This window comes from Carcharodon carcharias, chromosome 18, assembly GCF_017639515.1.
Source record: "Carcharodon carcharias isolate sCarCar2 chromosome 18, sCarCar2.pri, whole genome shotgun sequence".
NCBI classification, from domain to species: domain Eukaryota; kingdom Metazoa; phylum Chordata; class Chondrichthyes; order Lamniformes; family Lamnidae; genus Carcharodon; species Carcharodon carcharias.
Genome location: NC_054484.1, coordinates 81,121,396 through 81,139,806, shown reverse-complemented (window position 1 = coordinate 81,139,806; position 18,411 = coordinate 81,121,396). Strand labels below are relative to the sequence as shown.

Genomic DNA, 18,411 nt, shown 5'->3' with positions numbered 1-18,411 from the left:
CATCAAGAGTATGTGTTGGGTAGAGAAGGCCAATGAAATCCAACACTACACAGACCTGCACTACAGACACAGCTTCTTCCAGGCCACCAAGACCATATGTAGACCAAAAACGAACAGTCCTTCCCCTCCCCTCCTCAGAGCTAAAGGCAGCAATATTCTTCTCAAAAGCATACAGCTATCCAAGAACATTGGAAGGAGCACTAAAAGAACCTTCTCAATCAGGAGTCAACAATTTCAGCCAAAACCATCAAAACAATTCCTCAACAGCTTGAGAGATGAAATTTGGGTACATTGCCAACTCTGGCTGAGATACAATCAATTTTCCAAACAGATGAAGAATAACAAGGCATGTGGTCCAAACAACATTCCTGCAGCGATCTATAAACTCTCACTCAAACTCTCAGACCTTCTTGCAAAAATCTGAAGATGAGTTTCTACCTCCCTACTTCACAATGCAATCATTGTATCACTTTTCAAGAAAGGTGATAAGTCAATTTGTGGGAACTATAGAGACATGTCCCTTCTGTCCACTCTGGGGAAGAATTCTCCTGAACTGTCTCTACTCATCAGTGAAGGCATACTTCCAGAGACGTAATGTGGTTTCTGGCCATCTAGGGAAACAGATACATGATCCTTGTCAGTAAAAATACAGCAACAGTTTTGTAGACAATTTGGTAACTTCAATTTAAGAACCTGTCGTAAGGAGATCAGTGAAACTATGAGGATTGATTCAAATGAATGAGAATTTAAGCCTAATTTCTTAGATTTCCATTTTTCTGTCAGCGTCTGTTTATTTCTTGCTTCCATTTATCTAGCATATTTCCTTCCTTAGCACTGGCCTCAAATAATACATAAAATTCGGGCATCAATCCTGTAATACTTAGCAGGAGGGATACAATTCTGTACATACATTTCTTCTAGATTCACTCTGTTTGAATAAAGTGATGGGAACATCTCACAAATATAAAGGAAAGAGGAATAAGGAGGAGGTTAGAGACCAATCAGAATTTACAATGAAGGAGGTTAGAGACCAATGAGAATCTACAATGGAGGAGGTTAGACACCAAAGAGAATCTACAATGTTTCAGATCCTCAGAGAAAATTCAATATGCAAAAGACCATAGGAATCCATTAGGTAGCTGACCAATCATTATGTGGCAGATCATTAATAGGAATCCTCCATGTATCAAGCTCTCTATGGTAACCCTCTGTGGCAGACCAATGTGGGGAATCGGCTATATACCAAATTCCAAATGGTAGCACTGTGTAGCAGGCTAATGAAATCCATTCTGTAGCAAAAAGCAAAAAACTGCGGATGCTGGAAATCCAAAACAAAAATACCTGGAAAAACTCAGCAGGTCTGGCAGCATTGGCAGAGGAGAGCACAGTTGATGCCTCGAGTCCTCATGACCCTTCAACAGAACTTGAATTTCCCTTGAACTGAATGGCTTGCTTGGCCATTTCAGTGGGCAGTTAAGAGTCAACCACATTGTTATAGGTCTGGATTCACATATAGCTCACACCAGGTAAGGGTGACAGATTTCCTTTCCTAAAGGACATTCACAAACTAAATCGGTTTTTACAACAACTGAAGATTGTTTCATGGTCACCATTACTGAGGCATGCTTTCAATTCCAGATTTATTAATTGAATTCAAATTCCACTAGTTGTCTTGGTGAGATTTGAACCCATATCTGCAGAGCATTAGCCTGGGCCTCTGGGTTGCTAGGCCAGTGACATTACCACAACACCACCATTAGGGGGAAGGTGATAGCGTTGTGGTATTGTCACTGGACTAGTAATCCAGAGACTCAGGGTAATGCTCTGGGGACCCAGGTTTGAATCCCACCATGGCAGATGGTGGAATTTGAATTCAATAAAAATCTGGAATTGTTGTAAAAACTAATCTGCCATTCTCACCTGGTCTGGTCTACATGTGATTCCAGATCCAGAGCAATGTGGTTGACTCTTAAATGTTCTCTGAAATGGCCTAGCCAACCACTCAGTTGTATTAAACCACTACAAACCTCAGAATGAACCACCTGGCATCAACCTAAGCACTGGAAACGACAACAGCAAACCCAGCCCTGTCGATGCTGCAAAGTTCTCCTTACTAACATCTGGAGGCTAGTGCCAATTAAGAGTTGTCTCACAGATTTGCCAAGTAACAGCCTGACATAGTCATCCTCATGGAATCATACATAACAGATAATGTCCCAGACACCACCATCACCATCCCTATGTCCTCTCCCACCGGCAGGACAGACTCAGCAGAGGTGGTGGCACAGTGGTATACAGTTGGGATGGGGTTGCCCTGGGAGTCCTCAACATTGACTCCGGACCCCATGAAAACAAATGGCATCAGGTCAAACATGGGCAAGGAAACCTCCTGCTGATTACCATGTACCGCCCTCCCTTGGCTGATGAATCAGTGCTCCTCCATGATGAACACCACTTGGAGGAATTACTGAGGGTGACAAGAGTGCAGAATGTACTCTGGGTGGGGACTTCAATGTCCATCACCAATACTGGCTCAGTAGCACCACTACTGGCCGAGTCCTAAAGGACATAGCTGCTAGACTGGGTCTGCTGCAGGTGGTGAGGGAACCAACAAGAGGGAAAAACATACTTGACCTCATCCTCACTAACCTGCCTGCCGCATGTGCATCTGTCCATGACAGTATTGGTAGGAGTGACCACCGCACAGTCGTTGTGGAGATGAAGTCCCATGTTTACATTGAGGATACCCTCCATTGTATTGTGTGGCACTACCACCGTGCTAAATGGGATAGATTTCAAACAGATCAAGCAACTCAAGACTCGGCATCCATGAGGCGCTGTGGGCCATCAGCAGCAGCAGAACTGTACTCAAACACAATCTGTAACCTCGTGGCCTAGCATATCCCCCACTCTACCATTACCATCAACCCAGGGGATCAGCCCAAGTTCAATGAAGAGTGCAGGAGGGCATGCCAGGAGCAGCACCAGGCACACTAAAAAATTAGGTGTCAACCGGGTGAAGCTATAACACAGGACTACTTGCGTGCCAAGCAGCATAAGCAGCAAGTGATAGACAGAGCTAAACAATCCCTCAGCTGACGGATCAGGTCTAAGCTCTGCAGCCCTGCCACATCCACTCGTGAATGGTGGTTGACAATTAAACAACTTACCAGAGGAGGAGGCTCCACAAATATCCCAATCCTTAATGATGGAGGAGCCCAGTACATCAGTGCAAAAGATAAGGCTGAAACATTTTCTACAATCTTCAGCCAGAAGTGCAGAGTGGATGATCCATCTTGGGCTCCTCCGGGGATCCCCGGCATCACAGGTCTTCAGCCAATTCATTTCACTCCACTTGATATCAAGAAGCAGCTGAAGGCACTGGATACTGCAAAGGCTATGGGCCCTGACAATATTCCGTCAATAGTACTGAAGACTTGTGCTCCAGAACTTGCCGCACCCCTAGCCAAGCTGTTCCAGTACAGCTACAACACTGGCATCTACCTGACTATGTGGAAAATTGCCCAGGTATGTCCTGTACACAAAAAACAGGACAAATCCAACACAATCAATTACTGCCCCTACTCTCGACCATCAGTAAAGTGATGGAAGGGGTCATCAACAGGGCTATCAAGCAGCACTTGCTTAGCAATAGCTCACTGATGCTCAGTTTGGGTTCCGCCAGGGCCACTCAGCTCCTGACCTTGGGTCAAACATGGACAAAGGAGCTGAACTTCCGAGGTGAGATGAGAGTGACTGCCCTTGATGTCAAGGCTACATTTGACTGAGTGTGGCATCAAGGAGCCCTAGCAAAACTGGAGTCAATGGGAATCGGAGGGAAAACTCTCTGCTGGTTGGGGTCATACCTAGCACAAAGGAAGATGTTTGTGGCTGTTGGAGGTCAATCATCTCAGTTCCAAGACAGTGCTGCAGGAGTTCCTCAGGGTAGTGTCCTAGGCCCAACCATCTGCAGCTGCTTCATCAATGACCTTCCTTCCATCATAAGGTCAGAAGTGAGGATGTTCACTGATAATTGCAGGATGTTCAGCATCATTTGCGACTCCTCAGATACTGAAACAGTCCATGTCCAAATGCAACAATTTGGATTGCATCCAACAGAGGGCACTGGTGAGAAGTGACTGAAGCATTCTGGGAGAAGTCACCACAGCCACCGTGACTCAGGAGGGAATCGAGGAGAAGGACTCTTGCATTCAACAGGAGGAAGAGCATCCAACAGAGGGCGCTGGTGAGAAGTGACTGAAGCATTCTGGGAGAAGTCACCGCAGCCACCGAGACTCAGGAGGGAATCGAAGAGGACCCACTGTCAAAGAACGGAATAGCCCCAAATATTACATTGCTGCAGTGTTTCCATCCCTTCCTCCTCCTCAAACCTAAAAAAAAAGAGAGAGGAAGAGGCAGTGCCTTCAGGAGTGCACCAGACCTATGAGGGATACTCTTCTGAAAGTAGATTTTAAAGAAAAAGCAGCTGATTGGTGAGTAAATCCTGGGAGCAGACTCGGAGGGAGGAGCACCAGAGCGGTGACATCAGGGCACAGAGTAACTGAAGCCAAAACTGAAAAAGTGACATCACAGGAAAGCTGTGACCTGTTTGGTTGTTAAGAAATCTGCACCAAATTTGAAAAAAAAAACACTGCAAAGTTAATTAATAAATTAATTAACTAAGTCAAGATGGCTGGGCAGGTGATGTGCTGTAGCTGTATGATGTGGGAGCTGGCAGATCCCATTGCGAGCCGCAGGGACCACATCTGCAGCAAGTGTTGATTGCTGGAGGAACTCCAGCTCAGAATTGATGAGCTGGAGTCCGAGCTCCAGATGCTGTGGCACATCCGGGAGGGGGAGAGTTACCTGGATGCTTTGTTTCAAGATGCGGTCACACCCGGTAGTTTAAGTACCAGTGGTTGAGGTCAGCAGTGTGTGACTGCAAGTGAGGCGGTTAGAGGGATCCTGTGTTCAGGAACAGAGGAGCCTCAGCTCTTGACTTTGTCCAACAGGTACGAGGTACTTGCTCTCTGTGTGGATGAGGAACAGGGCTGTAGGGAGGATGAGCCAGCTGACCACGGCACCGTGGCACAGGAGGCCATTCAAGAGGGGGGAGTAAAAAGACAAGTGGTAGTTGTAGGGGATGCTATAATTAGGGGAATTGACAGCTTCCTTTGTAAGCAGGATCGAGAGTCCCGCATGGTATGTTGCCTGCCCTGTGCCAGGGTTTTCTTTACAAAAGAACACTGACTAAAATGGCTTCCTGGGACTGGCACTGCCTCACCCTGATTGGCTAATAAGAACATAAGAAATAGGAGAAGTAATAGGCCATACAGCCCCTCAACCTGCCCGGCCATTCAATAAGATCATGGCTGATCTGTCCCAGGCCTCAACTTCTCTTTTGTGCCAGCTCCTCATGGCCCTCATCTCCCCAATATTTCAAAAATCTATCTACTTCCACTTTAAATACTTTCAGTGATCTAGCCTCCACAACCTTCTGGGGTAGAGAATTCCAGACATTCACTAGTTCCTGAGAGAAGAAATTTCTTCGCCTCTGTTTTAAATGATTGTCCCCTTATTCTGTAACAATGTCCGCTAGTGGAAACATCTACCCTGTCAAGCCCCTTCAGAATCTTGTACGTTTCAATAAGGTCACCCTTCATTCTTTTAAACTCTAATGAATGAAGGCCTAACCTGTTTAGCTGTTCTTGATAAGTCAACCCTTTCATCCCAGGAATCAGCCTAGTGAATCACTTTTGAACTGCCTCCAATGCCAGCATATCCTTTTTTACATACAGGGGCACCTCACCAACACCCTGTACAGGTGTAACAAGACTTCCCTTTTTAAACTACAATGCCTCACTCTGATTTGTCAAAACACTGGTAGTCTCACCCCGATTGGCCAACTCAGGCACACCATGATTGGCCAATGCAGCCTCACTCTGATTGGCCAATGCAGCCAATGCAGCTCATTGGCCATTCCACAAGTTGACGCGAGCCTATGGCCTTTGCCCTGCCTTAGAGCACCCCCTCTGGCGGATTGCGGTTACTGCGGCGGATAGGGGCGCTCTGCGCTCGATTACTGCGGCCTGACCACGATCGTGACTGGGCGCTCGATTGTGGGGGCTGCTGACCCTGTCTGGAGTTCGGGAGAGGGAACCGGGAATGGTGAGGAACCGGCTTTCAGTGAGCGGCGGGCCCGGAGTTATACCGACACCGAGTGAGGCTCCGGGATTTAGAGAGAGAGGAGGGGGAGTGATGGGGAGGGAATGTGATGGGGGAGGGGGAAGGAAGGGGTGACAGAGGGAGAGGAGAGGGAGGGGAGACAGATGGGGTGGGGAGGGAGGGGTGACAGAGGGGGAGGGGGATGGGAGGGGGTGACAGAGGAGGTGGGGAGGGAGGGGTGACAGAGGGGGAGGGGAGGGGGAGGGGGAGGGGAGACAGAGGGGGAGGGGGTGGGGAGGGAGGGGAGACAGAGGGGGTGACAGAGGGGGTGGGGAGGGAGGGGTGACAGAGGGGGTGGGGAGGGGGTGACAGAGGGGGAGGGGGTGGGGAGGGAGGGGAGATGGGGGGGTGACAGAGGGGGTGGGGAGGGAGGGGTGACAGAGGGGGTGGGGGGGAGGGGGTGACAGAGGGGGAGGGGAGGGAGGGGTGACAGAGGGGGAGGGGGATGGGAGGGGGTGACAGAGGAGGTGGGGGATGGGAGGGGGTGACAGGAGGTGGGGAGGGAGGGGAGACAGAGGGGGGGAGGGAGGGGAGACGGGAGGGAGGGGAGACAGAGGAGGGGGGAGGGAGGGGAGACAGGAGGGGGGAGGGAGGGGAGACAGGAGGGGGGAGGGAGGGGAGACAGGAGGGGGGAGGGAGGGGAGACGGGGGACAGAGGGGGTGACAGAGGGGGAGGGGGTGACAGAGGGGGAGGGGGTGACAGAGGGGGAGGGGAGGGATGGGTGACAGAGGGGGAGGGGGATGGGAGGGGGTGACAGAGGAGGTGGGAAGGGAGGGGAGACAGAGGGGGAGGGGGGAGGGAGGGGAGACAGGAGGGGGGAGGGAAGGGAGACAGGGGGAGGGGAGGGAGGGGGCGATAGAGGGTGAGGGGTGACAGAGGGGGAGGGGGTGACAGGGGGAGGGGAGGGAGGGGTGACAGAGGGGGACGGGGTAACAGAGGGGGTGGGGAGGGAGGGGGTGACAGAGGGGGAGGGGAGGTGAGGGGGTGACAGAGGGGGAGGGGGTGGGGAGGGAGGGGAGATGGGGGGGTGACAGAGGGGGTGGGGAGGGAGGGGTGACAGAGGGGGTGGGGGGGAGGGGGTGACAGAGGGGGAGGGGAGGGAGGGGTGACAGAGGGGGAGGGGGATGGGAGGGGGTGACAGAGGAGGTGGGGGATGGGAGGGGGTGACAGGAGGTGGGGAGGGAGGGGAGACAGAGGGGGGGAGGGAGGGGAGACGGGAGGGAGGGGAGACAGAGGAGGGGGGAGGGAGGGGAGACAGGAGGGGGGAGGGAGGGGAGACAGGAGGGGGGAGGGAGGGGAGACAGGGGGGACAGAGGGGGTGACAGAGGGGGAGGGGGTGACAGAGGGGGAGGGGAGGGAGGGGTGACAGAGGGGGAGGGGGATGGGAGGGGGTGACAGAGGAGGTGGGGAGGGAGGGGAGACAGAGGGGGAGGGGGGAGGGAGGGGAGACAGAGGAGGGGGGGAGGGAAGGGAGACAGGGGGAGGGGAGGGAGGGGGCGATAGAGGGGGAGGGGTGACAGAGGGGGAGGGGGTGACAGGGGGAGGGGAGGGAGGGGTGACAGAGGGGGAGGGGGTAACAGAGGGGGTGGGGAGGGAGGGGGTGACAGAGGGGGAGGGGAGGGGAGGGGGTGACAGAGGGGGAGGGGGTGGGGAGGGAGGGGAGATGGGGGGGTGACAGAGGGGGTGGGGAGGGAGGGGTGACAGAGGGGGTGGGGGGGAGGGGGTGACAGAGGGGATGGGGAGGGACAGGTGACAGAGGGGGTGGGGAGGGAGGGGGTGACAGAGGGGGTGGGGAGGTGGCGAGGGAGGGGAGACAGAGGGGGTGGGGCGTGGGCGACAGAGGGGGAGGGGAGAGAGAGGGGGTGACAGAGGGGGTGGGGAGGGAGGGGCGACAGAGGGGGAGGGGGCGACAGAGGGGGAGGGAAGGGGGCGACAGACGGGGAGGGAAGGGAGCGACAGAGGGGGAGGGGAGGGAGAGGGAGGGGAGGGGGAGGGGATGACAGAGGGGAGGGGGAGGGGATGACAGAGGGGGAGGGGAGGGAGAGGGGATGACAGGGGGAGGGGAGGGAGGGGAGACAGAGGGGGAGGGGAGGGAGAGGGGATGACTGAGAGGGAGGGGAGGGGGAGGAGAGGGGGTGAGACAGGGGGAGGGGAGGGGAGGGAGGGGAGACAGAGGGGGAGGGGAGGGAGAGGGGATGACAGAGGGGGAGGGGAGGGTTAGGGAATGACAGAGAGGGAGGGGAGAGAGGGGGAGGGGAGGGGAGGTGACAGAGAGGGAGGGGATGCTAGAGGGGGTGACGGGGGAGGGCAGGAGGAGAAGGGGTGACAGATGAAGGGGAGGGTATGACGGGGATGGGATGACGGGGGAGGGGAGGAAGAGGGGAGGGGGATGACAGGGAGAGGAAGAGGGGGCAAGGGGGTGATGGGGAGGAGGGACAGAGGTGGAGGGGGTGTAAAAGGGAGAGGATGGGGAGGGGAGGAAGAGGGGAAGGGGATGACAGGAGGAGGTGAGGAAGGTGACAGAGGGGGAGGCGATGGCGGGGAGGGGAGGAAGAGAGGAGGGGGAGGGGATGACAGAGGGGGAAGGGAGGAAGAGGGGAGGGGGATGACAGAGGAAGAGGGGAGGGGAAGGTGGTGACAGGGGGAGAGAAAGAAGGGGAGGGGAGGGGCTGACGGGGAGGGGAGGGGGTGGTGATAGAGGGGGAGGGGGAGGGGAGTGGGAGGGAGGGGAAGGTGCTGACGGAGGGGATGGTGTGACGGAAGGGGAGGGGAGGGGCCGACAGAGGGGGAAGGGGTGACGGGGAAGGGAAGGGAGGATGTGTGACGGGGATGAGGGGTGATTGAGAGGTAGGGTGACGGGGTGGTGACGGGATGGGAGGGGAATGGGGAGGGGCAGTGACGGAGGGGAGAGATGGTAGGGGAGGGGGAGGGGAGGGGGTGACAGAGGGGAGAGATGGTGGGGGAGGGGGTGACGGAGGGGAGAGATGGTGGGGGAGGGGAGGGGGTGACGGAAGGGAAGGGAAGGGATGGTGACGGAGGGGGAGGTGGGTGACGGAGGGGGAGAGGGGGCGTGGCAGAGTGGGAAGCGGTTTACAGATTGCGGGAGGGACAGGCAGGCAGAGAGGGAGACGAAAGAGGAGAGAGTGTGACAGACAGCCAGAAAGAGGGATGGAGAATGGTTCGTATTGGTAAAGGGACCGTGACAGAGCGTGAAGGTAAAGCAGACAGGAGGGGAGCCTGGAGACAGTGACATTGGTGGGGGCGATGAGACAATGCGGGCAGTCAGAGGAGCGAGGTTGTGTCAGGGGCGGTGGAGGCAGGATAATTAACCATCAGTGACTAAGGCTACATCAGAGAAAGATATTAAAAAGTTAATATTAAAGCAGCTATAACATTCAGATAATGATAGAAAAAGATTCAAAAGTAGAGATAATTTGATCCAGTAGGGATTGCAGAGATGTGTTTGTAGGATGACTCAGGTTGGGAACTAAATATTCCAGGGCGTTCAACTTTTAGAAAAGGCAGGCAGAAGGGAAAAGGAGGCAAGTTGGCTCTGATAATAAGGGATGACATAAAGGCAGTAATGAGAAGCGATCTTCATTCAGAAAATAAAGATGAAGCATCAATATGGAGGGAGTAACACCACAACAAAAAGCAGCAAACACTGGTAGGAGAATTTCTAGGCCCTGAAGAGTAATCATAGAGTTGGACAAAGTTTGCAACAGGACAATGCAAAAATTATGGGACACTTGAATCTTCATATGGACTGGGAAACTGAATTCATGGAAGGATTTTTGAGACAGTTTTGTAGAATACTATACTGAGGAACCAAATAGACGATTTTAGATATAGTATTGTGTAATGAAACATGGTTTATTAGATAGCTTATTGTAAAGGATCCACAGGGAAGCATAATAATAATATGATTGAATGTTATATTGAGATTGTGATTGATCAGGTTCTTAAATTTAAACAACCCCAATTCCAGAGATTTGAGAATGGGTAAGCTGGATTGAGAAATGAGACTCAAAGATATGACAGATCAGCAATGGAAAGTATTTAAATGATTAATTCATAATTATCAATGAAAATATATTTCTGTGAGGGATAATGACTTCATTGGAAAAGTGACACGATCAAAAATGAGGGATGTTTCGGATGCCAAATTACTACCTATGCCATGCTCCCGCGAGAAGAGGAAAAGGAAGATGGTGTGGGCCAATGCCTGGCTTGAAATATTATCAGAAGGGAGAACTTCACATTCTTGGGTCATTGGGACCAGTTCTGGGGCAGGAGTTACCTATTCAAAAGGGACAAGTTGCACCTCAACAGGACTGGGGACAATGTCCTTGGGGAGGTTCACTAGTGTGGTTTGTGAGTCTTTAAACTAAATTTGGCAGGGGATAGGCACCAGCATATAGAAAGAGAAAAGAGGAATAAGCTGCATAAAGCTGCTGAGCAGTATTGGAGAAGGAAGTAGTTCCATATTTGGTAGAATCAGGCTATCAGGAACACAGGTTTAGAATGCATGATTTTTTAATTCTTTTACAGGATGTGGGCTGGGCCAGCATTTATTGCCCATCCATTGTGCATATGTGTAAATGCACTAAGTGTGATAACTAAGCTTGGTGAGTTACAAGCACAAGTAGTCGTGTGGGAATATGATGTTATGGCAATAGCGGAAATGTGGCTGAACAATGGCGAGGACTGGGTGCTTAATATAAGATGTTTAGAAAAGATAGGGAAGGGAAAAAGGGAGATGGGGTGGCAGTACTGATTATGGAAGACATTGTAGGGTTCGGAAAGCGGATGTCCTTGAGGGGCCAAGGACAGAATCCATTTGGTTAGAGTTGTGAAGCAAAAAGGGTCTGATCATATTATTAGTGGGTATTCTATAGATCTCCAAATAGTGATAGGTAGAGGAACAAATCTGCAGAGAAATCACAGAAATGTGCAAGAGCTATAGAGTGGTGACACTAAGGGACTTTAATCAGCCAAATATCGATTGGGATAATGTTAAAGTAAAGAATAAGGGGAGGCGGGTGAATTTCTGAAATGTGTTCAAGGGAGGTTCTTTGATCAGAATCAGTATCGGATTCACAGAATTGTTACAGCAATTTGTTCTCAGTCCAACTAGGAAGGAAGCATTGCTGGATCTGGTGCTGGGAAATGAGGTGGACCAAGCACTTGGGTAAGAGTGATCATCATATAAGGTTTAGATTAGTAATGGAGGAGAGCCAGAAACAATCAAAACCAGAAGTTTTAAGTGGAAGAAGACAAACTTCAATGTGAAGGGATCTAACCAGAATGAAATCGAACCGAAGACTGTCAGGAAAATATGTAACAAGAACAATGGGTGATCTTTAAGGAGGAGATGCTTCCCATGCAAGGGAGGTATATTCCAACAAAAGGAAAAGGTCAAGGAACTTTGGATGATGATGAAAATAGAGAACACGATGAATCAAAAAAAGATGGTTTGTAATGCATGTCAAGTGAATTCTTCATGCAAGATTTAGTCCTCATACAGCAAGTTGAGGGGGAAAGTGAAGAGGAAAATGCGATGGGCAAAGAGAATATGAGAACAGAATGGCAGTTAACATAAAAGGGAACCCAAAAATCTTCTCCCAACGTGTCAATAGTAAGTTGGTAGTAAGAGGTGGAGTGGCTCCTATTAGGAATAAAAAGATATGCTTAGAGGCACAGGACATGGCTATAATACTTAATGTTTACTGAGGAAGAGAATGCTGACAAAACATCGGTGGAAGCAGAGATGGATGGAGTGACAATTGAAAACCAGGATGTACTGGAAAGGCTGGGCTATGCTTCAAGTGGATAAGTTGCCTCGTCTGGATGACCTGCATCCCAAGTTGCTGAAGGAAGTGGAAATGGAGATAGTGGAACAGCTTATCATAATTTTCCAATTTTCCCTAGATATGGGGAATGTGCCAGAGGATTGGAGAGTGGAAAACATGACACCCTTAAGAAAGTGTGTAAGGACAGTTCTAGTAACCACAGTTCTATAGTTACTAGTAACTGTCCGGCCTGGACAGTTTAACATTGGTGATCGGTAGGGATTTAGAAACAATAATCAGGGAAAAAAGATCAACAGACACTTGGAGAAGCTTGAGTTAACTAAGGAGAGTCAGCATGGATTTGTAAAAGGGGAATCCTGTTTGACTAATCTAATTGAATTTTTTGACGAAGTAACAGAGAAGGTTGATGAAGGGAATGTGGTGAATGTTGTCTATGTGGATTTTAAGAAAGTATTCAACAAAGAATCACATAAAAGGCTGGTTAACAAAACCGTAGGTCATGGAATAGCATGGTCAGTGTCAACTTGGATAAGATATTGGCTTAAGGACAGGACTCAGCGAGTTGCAGTGAATGGTTATTTTTCAGACTGAAGGATGGTAGACAGTGGTGTTCCCCAAGGGCCAATGTTTTTTTGATGTTTATAGATGACTTGTATGTTGGAATTTAGAGTAAAATTTCAAAGTTTGTTGATGATGCCAAACATGGGGGTGTGACAAACAGTGAGTATGATACCAATCAACTGTGCAGTCCCTAATGTTGTTGGTGAGTTCCTAAAAAGTGCGTTGTTAAATGAAACATGTTAAGTGCATCACATTTTCCCGTTATGGCTAATGTAAAAGCTAGTTGAGTTCTGCAGGACCTTTCTCATCAGCAAAAAAGCAAATTATTAAATCCTGTAAGTTGAAATATTTCGCATTGCTAAATTCCTATATTCATAATTTAAGTAACTTTTAAAATAAATTTAAAAGTATAAAAGAAAAATGCTGACTCTTTCTACGAGCCTCCCCCTTCGCCACAGAGCCTCCTGTTACCCCCCCGCTGCTCTCTCATGTCGCTTTCTTTTCTTGAACCTGCTGTGAGCGAGGGCTTGGGAGATGAGCAGTGAGAGGCAGGAACAGCAGCTTCGGGTTGCAGAGGTAAGCCGCTCGCGGGAGGGTTGACAAGCGGGAGAGGCCGCTCCAAAATACCTGGCCCCATGACCCTATGTCAGACCCTGTGTGAAACAATATTAAAATTAAACTCCCAAAGCTCAACGGGAGGAAGAGCATCCAACAGAGGGAGGTAGTGAGAAGTGACTGAAGCATTCTGGGAGAAGTCAGCACAGACACTGCAACTCCGAAAAGGATCGAGGAGAAGGACTCTTGCACTCAACAGGAGGAAGAGAATCCAACAGAGGGTGGTAGTGAGAAGTGACTGAAGCATTCTGGGAGAAGTCAGTGCGGATACTGCAATTCAGAAGGGTATTGAGGAGGACCCACTGTCAAAGAACGGAATAGCCCCAAACATTACATTGCTGTAGTGTTTCCATCCCTCCCTCCTCCTCAAACAAAAAAAAGAGAGAGGGAGAGGCAGTACCTTCAGGAGTGCACCAGACCTGCGAGGGACACTCTTCTGAAAGTGGATTTTTTAAAAAATCAGCTGATTGGTGAGTAAATCCTGATGAGTTTTTTTTTCAATATATTAAAGTTATTCATTGCTTAATACTGAGGTAGGAGCTAAAAAACGTATAGAGTAGTACTGTACAAGTATAATTAGTCAAGAAACAGGGTTCCTAGCTAACATAAATACAAAGGAAAGGGAGGATGTAGATACAGTAGTGCAGGAGGAACACTGCGAGATATTGGACAGGATAGTCATAAAGAGAGAGGAAGTACTTGAAGGGTTGAATTCCTTGAAAGTTGATAAGATGGATTGTTTCCGAGGCTGCTGAAGGAAGTCAGGGAGGAGATAGCAGATGCTCTGAGGATGATTTTCCAATCTTCACTAGATACAGGGGAGGTACCGGAGGACTGGAGAAATGCAAACGTAGTTCCATTGTTTAAAAAGGGATCAAAGGAAATGCCAAACAATTATAGGCCAGTTAGTCTTACATCGGTGGTGAGCAAATTAGTAGAATCAATCCTGAGAGATAGAATTAACTGTCATGTGGAAAGGCATGGACTAGTCAGGGATGGTCAGCATGGATTTGTTAAAGGAAGTTCTTGGCTTACAAATTTGATTGAATTCTTTGAGGAAGTGACAAGAGGGGTTGATGAAGTTAGTGCAGTGGATGTTGTGTACATGGATTTTAACAAGGCATTTGATAAGGTCCCCTATGGCAGATTGGTCAGGAAAGTAAAAGCCCATGGGATTCAGGGTAATGTGGCAAACTGGATAAAAGGTTGGCTTTGTAACAGGAAACAAAGGGTAATGGTCGATGGATGTCTTTGCGAATGGAAAATTGTCTCAAGTGGTGTTCCACAGGGCTCGGTGTTGGGACCCTTGCTGTTTGTGTTATATATTAACGATTTGGACGTGAACGTGGGGGCAATTTGCAGATGACACAAAGATTGGCCGAGTAGTGGATAGTGTAGAGGATAGCCATAATCTCCAAAACGATATAGATGGGTTGGTGGAGTGGATGGTAAAGTGGCAGATGGATTTTAACATAGAGAAGTGTGAGGTCATACGTTTAGGGAGGTCAAACAGCTGCAGGGATTACAAAATAAATGGGAATATACTAAGAGGGATAGATGAAGTGAGAGATCTTGGCGTACAAGTACACAGGTCCCTGAAGGCAGCAGTTCAAGTAGACAAGGTTGTAAAGAAGGCATATGGAATATTGTCCTTCATTGGCAGAGGTATAGAATATAAAAGTAAGGATATAATGTTGGAATTGTATAAAACATTGGTGAGGCCACAACTGGAATATTGTGTGCAGTTCTGGTCACCACATTACAGGAAGGACGTAATAGCTCTGGAGAGAGTGCAAAAGAGGTTTACAAGAATGTTACCAGGGTTAGAAAAGTGTAGCTACGAGGAGAGATTGGATAGGTTGGGGATATTTTCCTTAGAACAAAGAAGGCTGAGAGGTGATTTGATTGATGTGTAAAAAATTATGAGGGGAATAGATAGCATGGACAGGATAAAATTGTTTCCCTTGATGGAGAATTCTAGAACCAGGGGACGTAGATTCAAGATAAGTGGCAGAAGGTCATGTGGCAGGGACATGAGGAAGAATGTTTTTATGCAGAAGGTAGTGGGTGTCTGGAATTCGCTGTCCAAGTTGGTGGTAGAGGCAGAAACTCTAAGCTCTTAAAACGATCTACATCTTAAGTCCTGTAAGCTGCAGGGCTATGGGCTGCGTGCAGGAAGGTGGGATTAGAAAGGGCACCTGGGTGCCCTCGGGCTGGCATGGACAAGATGGGCTGAATGGTCTCCTTCTGTGCTGTAACTTTTCTATGGTTCTAAACGTGAATATCGGCCCCATTAACTGTTTCACGTTAAAAGCGGAACAACTTAAAATGGGCAATAACTGTAATAGGATGTAGATAGGCTAGCACAAATGGACAGACAAATGTCAGGAGTTAATACAGGAGTGTGAGGTGATTAGGAGAAGAGTATGGAGCTCTAAAGCATGTGTAGGATTGGAGGATCAGTGGGGGGGCCCTCATGTGCATTGACCTTTGAAGGTGGCAGAACATACTGAGGGTGTGGTTAGTAAAACATATGGAAGGGTAGGTTTGAGAAGCTGGGGTTGTTCTCCATGGAGCAGAAGAGCTTGGGGGGAGATTTGATTGAGGCATACAAGATGATGGCAGGCTTAGATAAGGTAGATAAAGAAAAGCTGTTCCCACTAGCTGATCTAACAAGGATGAGGGGACGCAGATTTAAGGGCAAGACAGACAGGGAACTGTAAGGAAGAACTTCTTTACACAGTGAACGGTGATGACCTAGAACTCACTGCCCACGGGGATGATGGAAGGGGAAACAATGAATAATTTGAAAAGGAAATTGGATGGGCACTTGAAGGAAATAAATGTGCAGGGGACAGAGCGGGACAATGGGACTGACTGTGTTACTCTGCGTATTTCACTGAGTTTGCAGCCCTTTTCAGCTCAGTACTTTAATGATGCACTGCCAATGTTTTTCTACATTTTTTTGTTCTGTGGCTGACAGCAATGCAGTGTAATTGTTAATTGTAGTCTGTGGTTTCATTCTTTTGAATTGCTCACATTTACTTCTAACAGCGCATCTATTTTACTTGTTTCAGAAACTGAGGGGGCGAAAATTGGTTTAACTTTCATCGTGTTCCAGTGATTCTCAAACTGCAAAATGACAAAGACTGGGACCTGAATATTCAAGGGTACATGATCTTTAGGAAGGACAGGAAGCTAGGAAAAGCTGCAGAGGTAACTGTTAATTGATGACATTGGTACAATAGAGAGAGATTACCTCAGTTCTGGAGATATGAACTAGGGGCGGGAGTAGGCCACTTGGCCCTTCGAGTCTGCTTTGCCATTCATTAAGATCATGGCTGATTTGACTTTAACCTCCTGCCTACCCCCCATAACCTTTCACCCCGTCTCCAACAAAAGAGAATCTAACCATCGCCCCTTGATGTACAATGGCATTACCATCACTGGATCCCCCACTATCAACGTCCTAGGGGTTACCATTGACCAGAAACTGAACTGGACTAGCCATATAAATACTGTAGCCACAAGAGCAGGTCAGAGGCTAGGAATTGTGCAATGAGTACCTCACCGCCTAACTCCCCAAAGCCTGTCCACCATCCATAAGGCCAAGAGTGTGATGGACTACCCTCCTCTTGCCTGGATGAGTGCAGCTCCCTCAAGAAGCTTGACGCCGTCCAGGTCAAAGCAGCCCACTTGATCGGCATCACATCCCTTCACTCCCTCCACCACCGACACACGTAACAGCAGTGTGTACCATCTACAAGACGCACTGCAGAATTTCACCAAGGCTCCTTCAACAGCACCGTCCAAACCCACGACCATTACCATCTAGAAGGACAAGGGCAGCAGATAGATGGGAACATTACCACCTGGAAGTTGGCCTCCAAGTCACTCACCATCCTGACTTGGAAATATATCGCCGCTCCTTCACTGTCACTTGGTCAAAATCCTGGAATCCCTCCCTAACAGCACTGTGGGTGTACTTACACTACACAGACTGCAGCGGTTTAAGAAGGCAGCTCACCACCACCTTCTCGAGCAACTAAGGATGGGCAATAAATGCTGGCCTAGCCAGTGAAGCCCACTTCCTGAGAATGAATAAAAAAAAGAATATTTACCTCTGCCTTGAAAACATGCAAAGACTCTGCTTCCACTGCCTTTTGAGGAAGGGAGTTCCAAAGACTCTCTGCCCTCTGAGAGAAAAAAATTCTCCTTATCTCTCTTAAATGAGCAACTCCTTATTTTTAAACAGTGACCCCTAGTTCTAGATTCTCCCACAAGACGAAACATCCTCTGCACATCCACCCTGTCAAGACCCCTCAGGATCTCATATGTTTCAATCAGGTCAGCTCTCCCTCTTCTAAATCCCAGTGGATACAAGCCTAACCTGTCCAACCTTTCCTCATAAGACAATCTGCCGATTCCAGGAGTTAGTTTAGTAAACCTTCTCTGAACTGCTTCCAACGTATTTATATCCTTAAATAAGGAGACCAGTACTGTACACAATACTCCAGATGTGGTCTCACCAGTGCCTTGTATAACTGGAGCATAACCTCCCTACTTTTATATTCAATACCTCTCAGAATAAATGGTAACAATGATAACATTCTATTATTATCAACTACTTGCTGTACCTGCATATTAACCCTTTGTGATTCATGCACTAGGGCACCCAGATCCCTCTGAATCTCAGAGCTCTGCAATCTCTCACTATTTAAATAATATACTTCATTTTTATTCTTCCTGCCAAAATGGACTATTTCACATTTTCTCATATTAAACGCTATTTGTCAGATCTTTGCCCACTCACTTGACTTATCTGTGTCCCCTTGTAGCCTCTTTATATCCTGTTCACAATTTACTTTCCTACCTTTCTTTGTGTTATCAGCAAATTTAGCAACCAAACCTCTTGCCTCTTCACCAAATCATTTATATAAATGGTAAAAAGCTGAGGCCCCAGCACTGATCCCTGTGGCACACCACTCGTCATATCCTGCCAACCAGAAAAAGACCCATTTATGGCTACCCTCTGTTTCCTGTTAGCTAGCCAATCTCCTATCCATGCCCATAAGTTACCCCCTCTACCATGTGCTTTTTATTTACCGTAGTAATCTTTGATCAAGATATACAATTAGTTTGGGTGGAGATGAGAAATAGTAAAGATAAGAAATCATTTGTGGGAGTGAATTATAG

The 18,411-nt window shown here is 48.6% G+C and overlaps 1 protein-coding gene across 7 annotated transcripts in view; it reads left to right on the top strand.

Annotated features, from left to right (window-relative positions):
- Window positions 1-18,411, top strand: part of akap11 (A kinase (PRKA) anchor protein 11) — a 147,691-nt gene that overhangs the window by 12,209 nt on the left and 117,071 nt on the right. For 3 of the 7 annotated variants that reach the window (XM_041211495.1, XM_041211489.1, XM_041211496.1), the window contains exon 1: window positions 9,306-9,893. The exons of 1 other annotated variant lie outside the window; for it this stretch is intronic. In XM_041211495.1, coding sequence (XP_041067429.1) covers window positions 9,854-9,893 — 40 coding nt within the window. In that variant the 5' untranslated portion in view covers window positions 9,306-9,853. Of the gene's footprint in view, window positions 1-6,115; window positions 6,169-9,305; window positions 9,894-16,292; window positions 16,432-18,411 lie in introns of those variants that run through there. 3 more of the 7 variants (XM_041211493.1, XM_041211491.1, XM_041211494.1) reach the window with 3 other exon arrangements.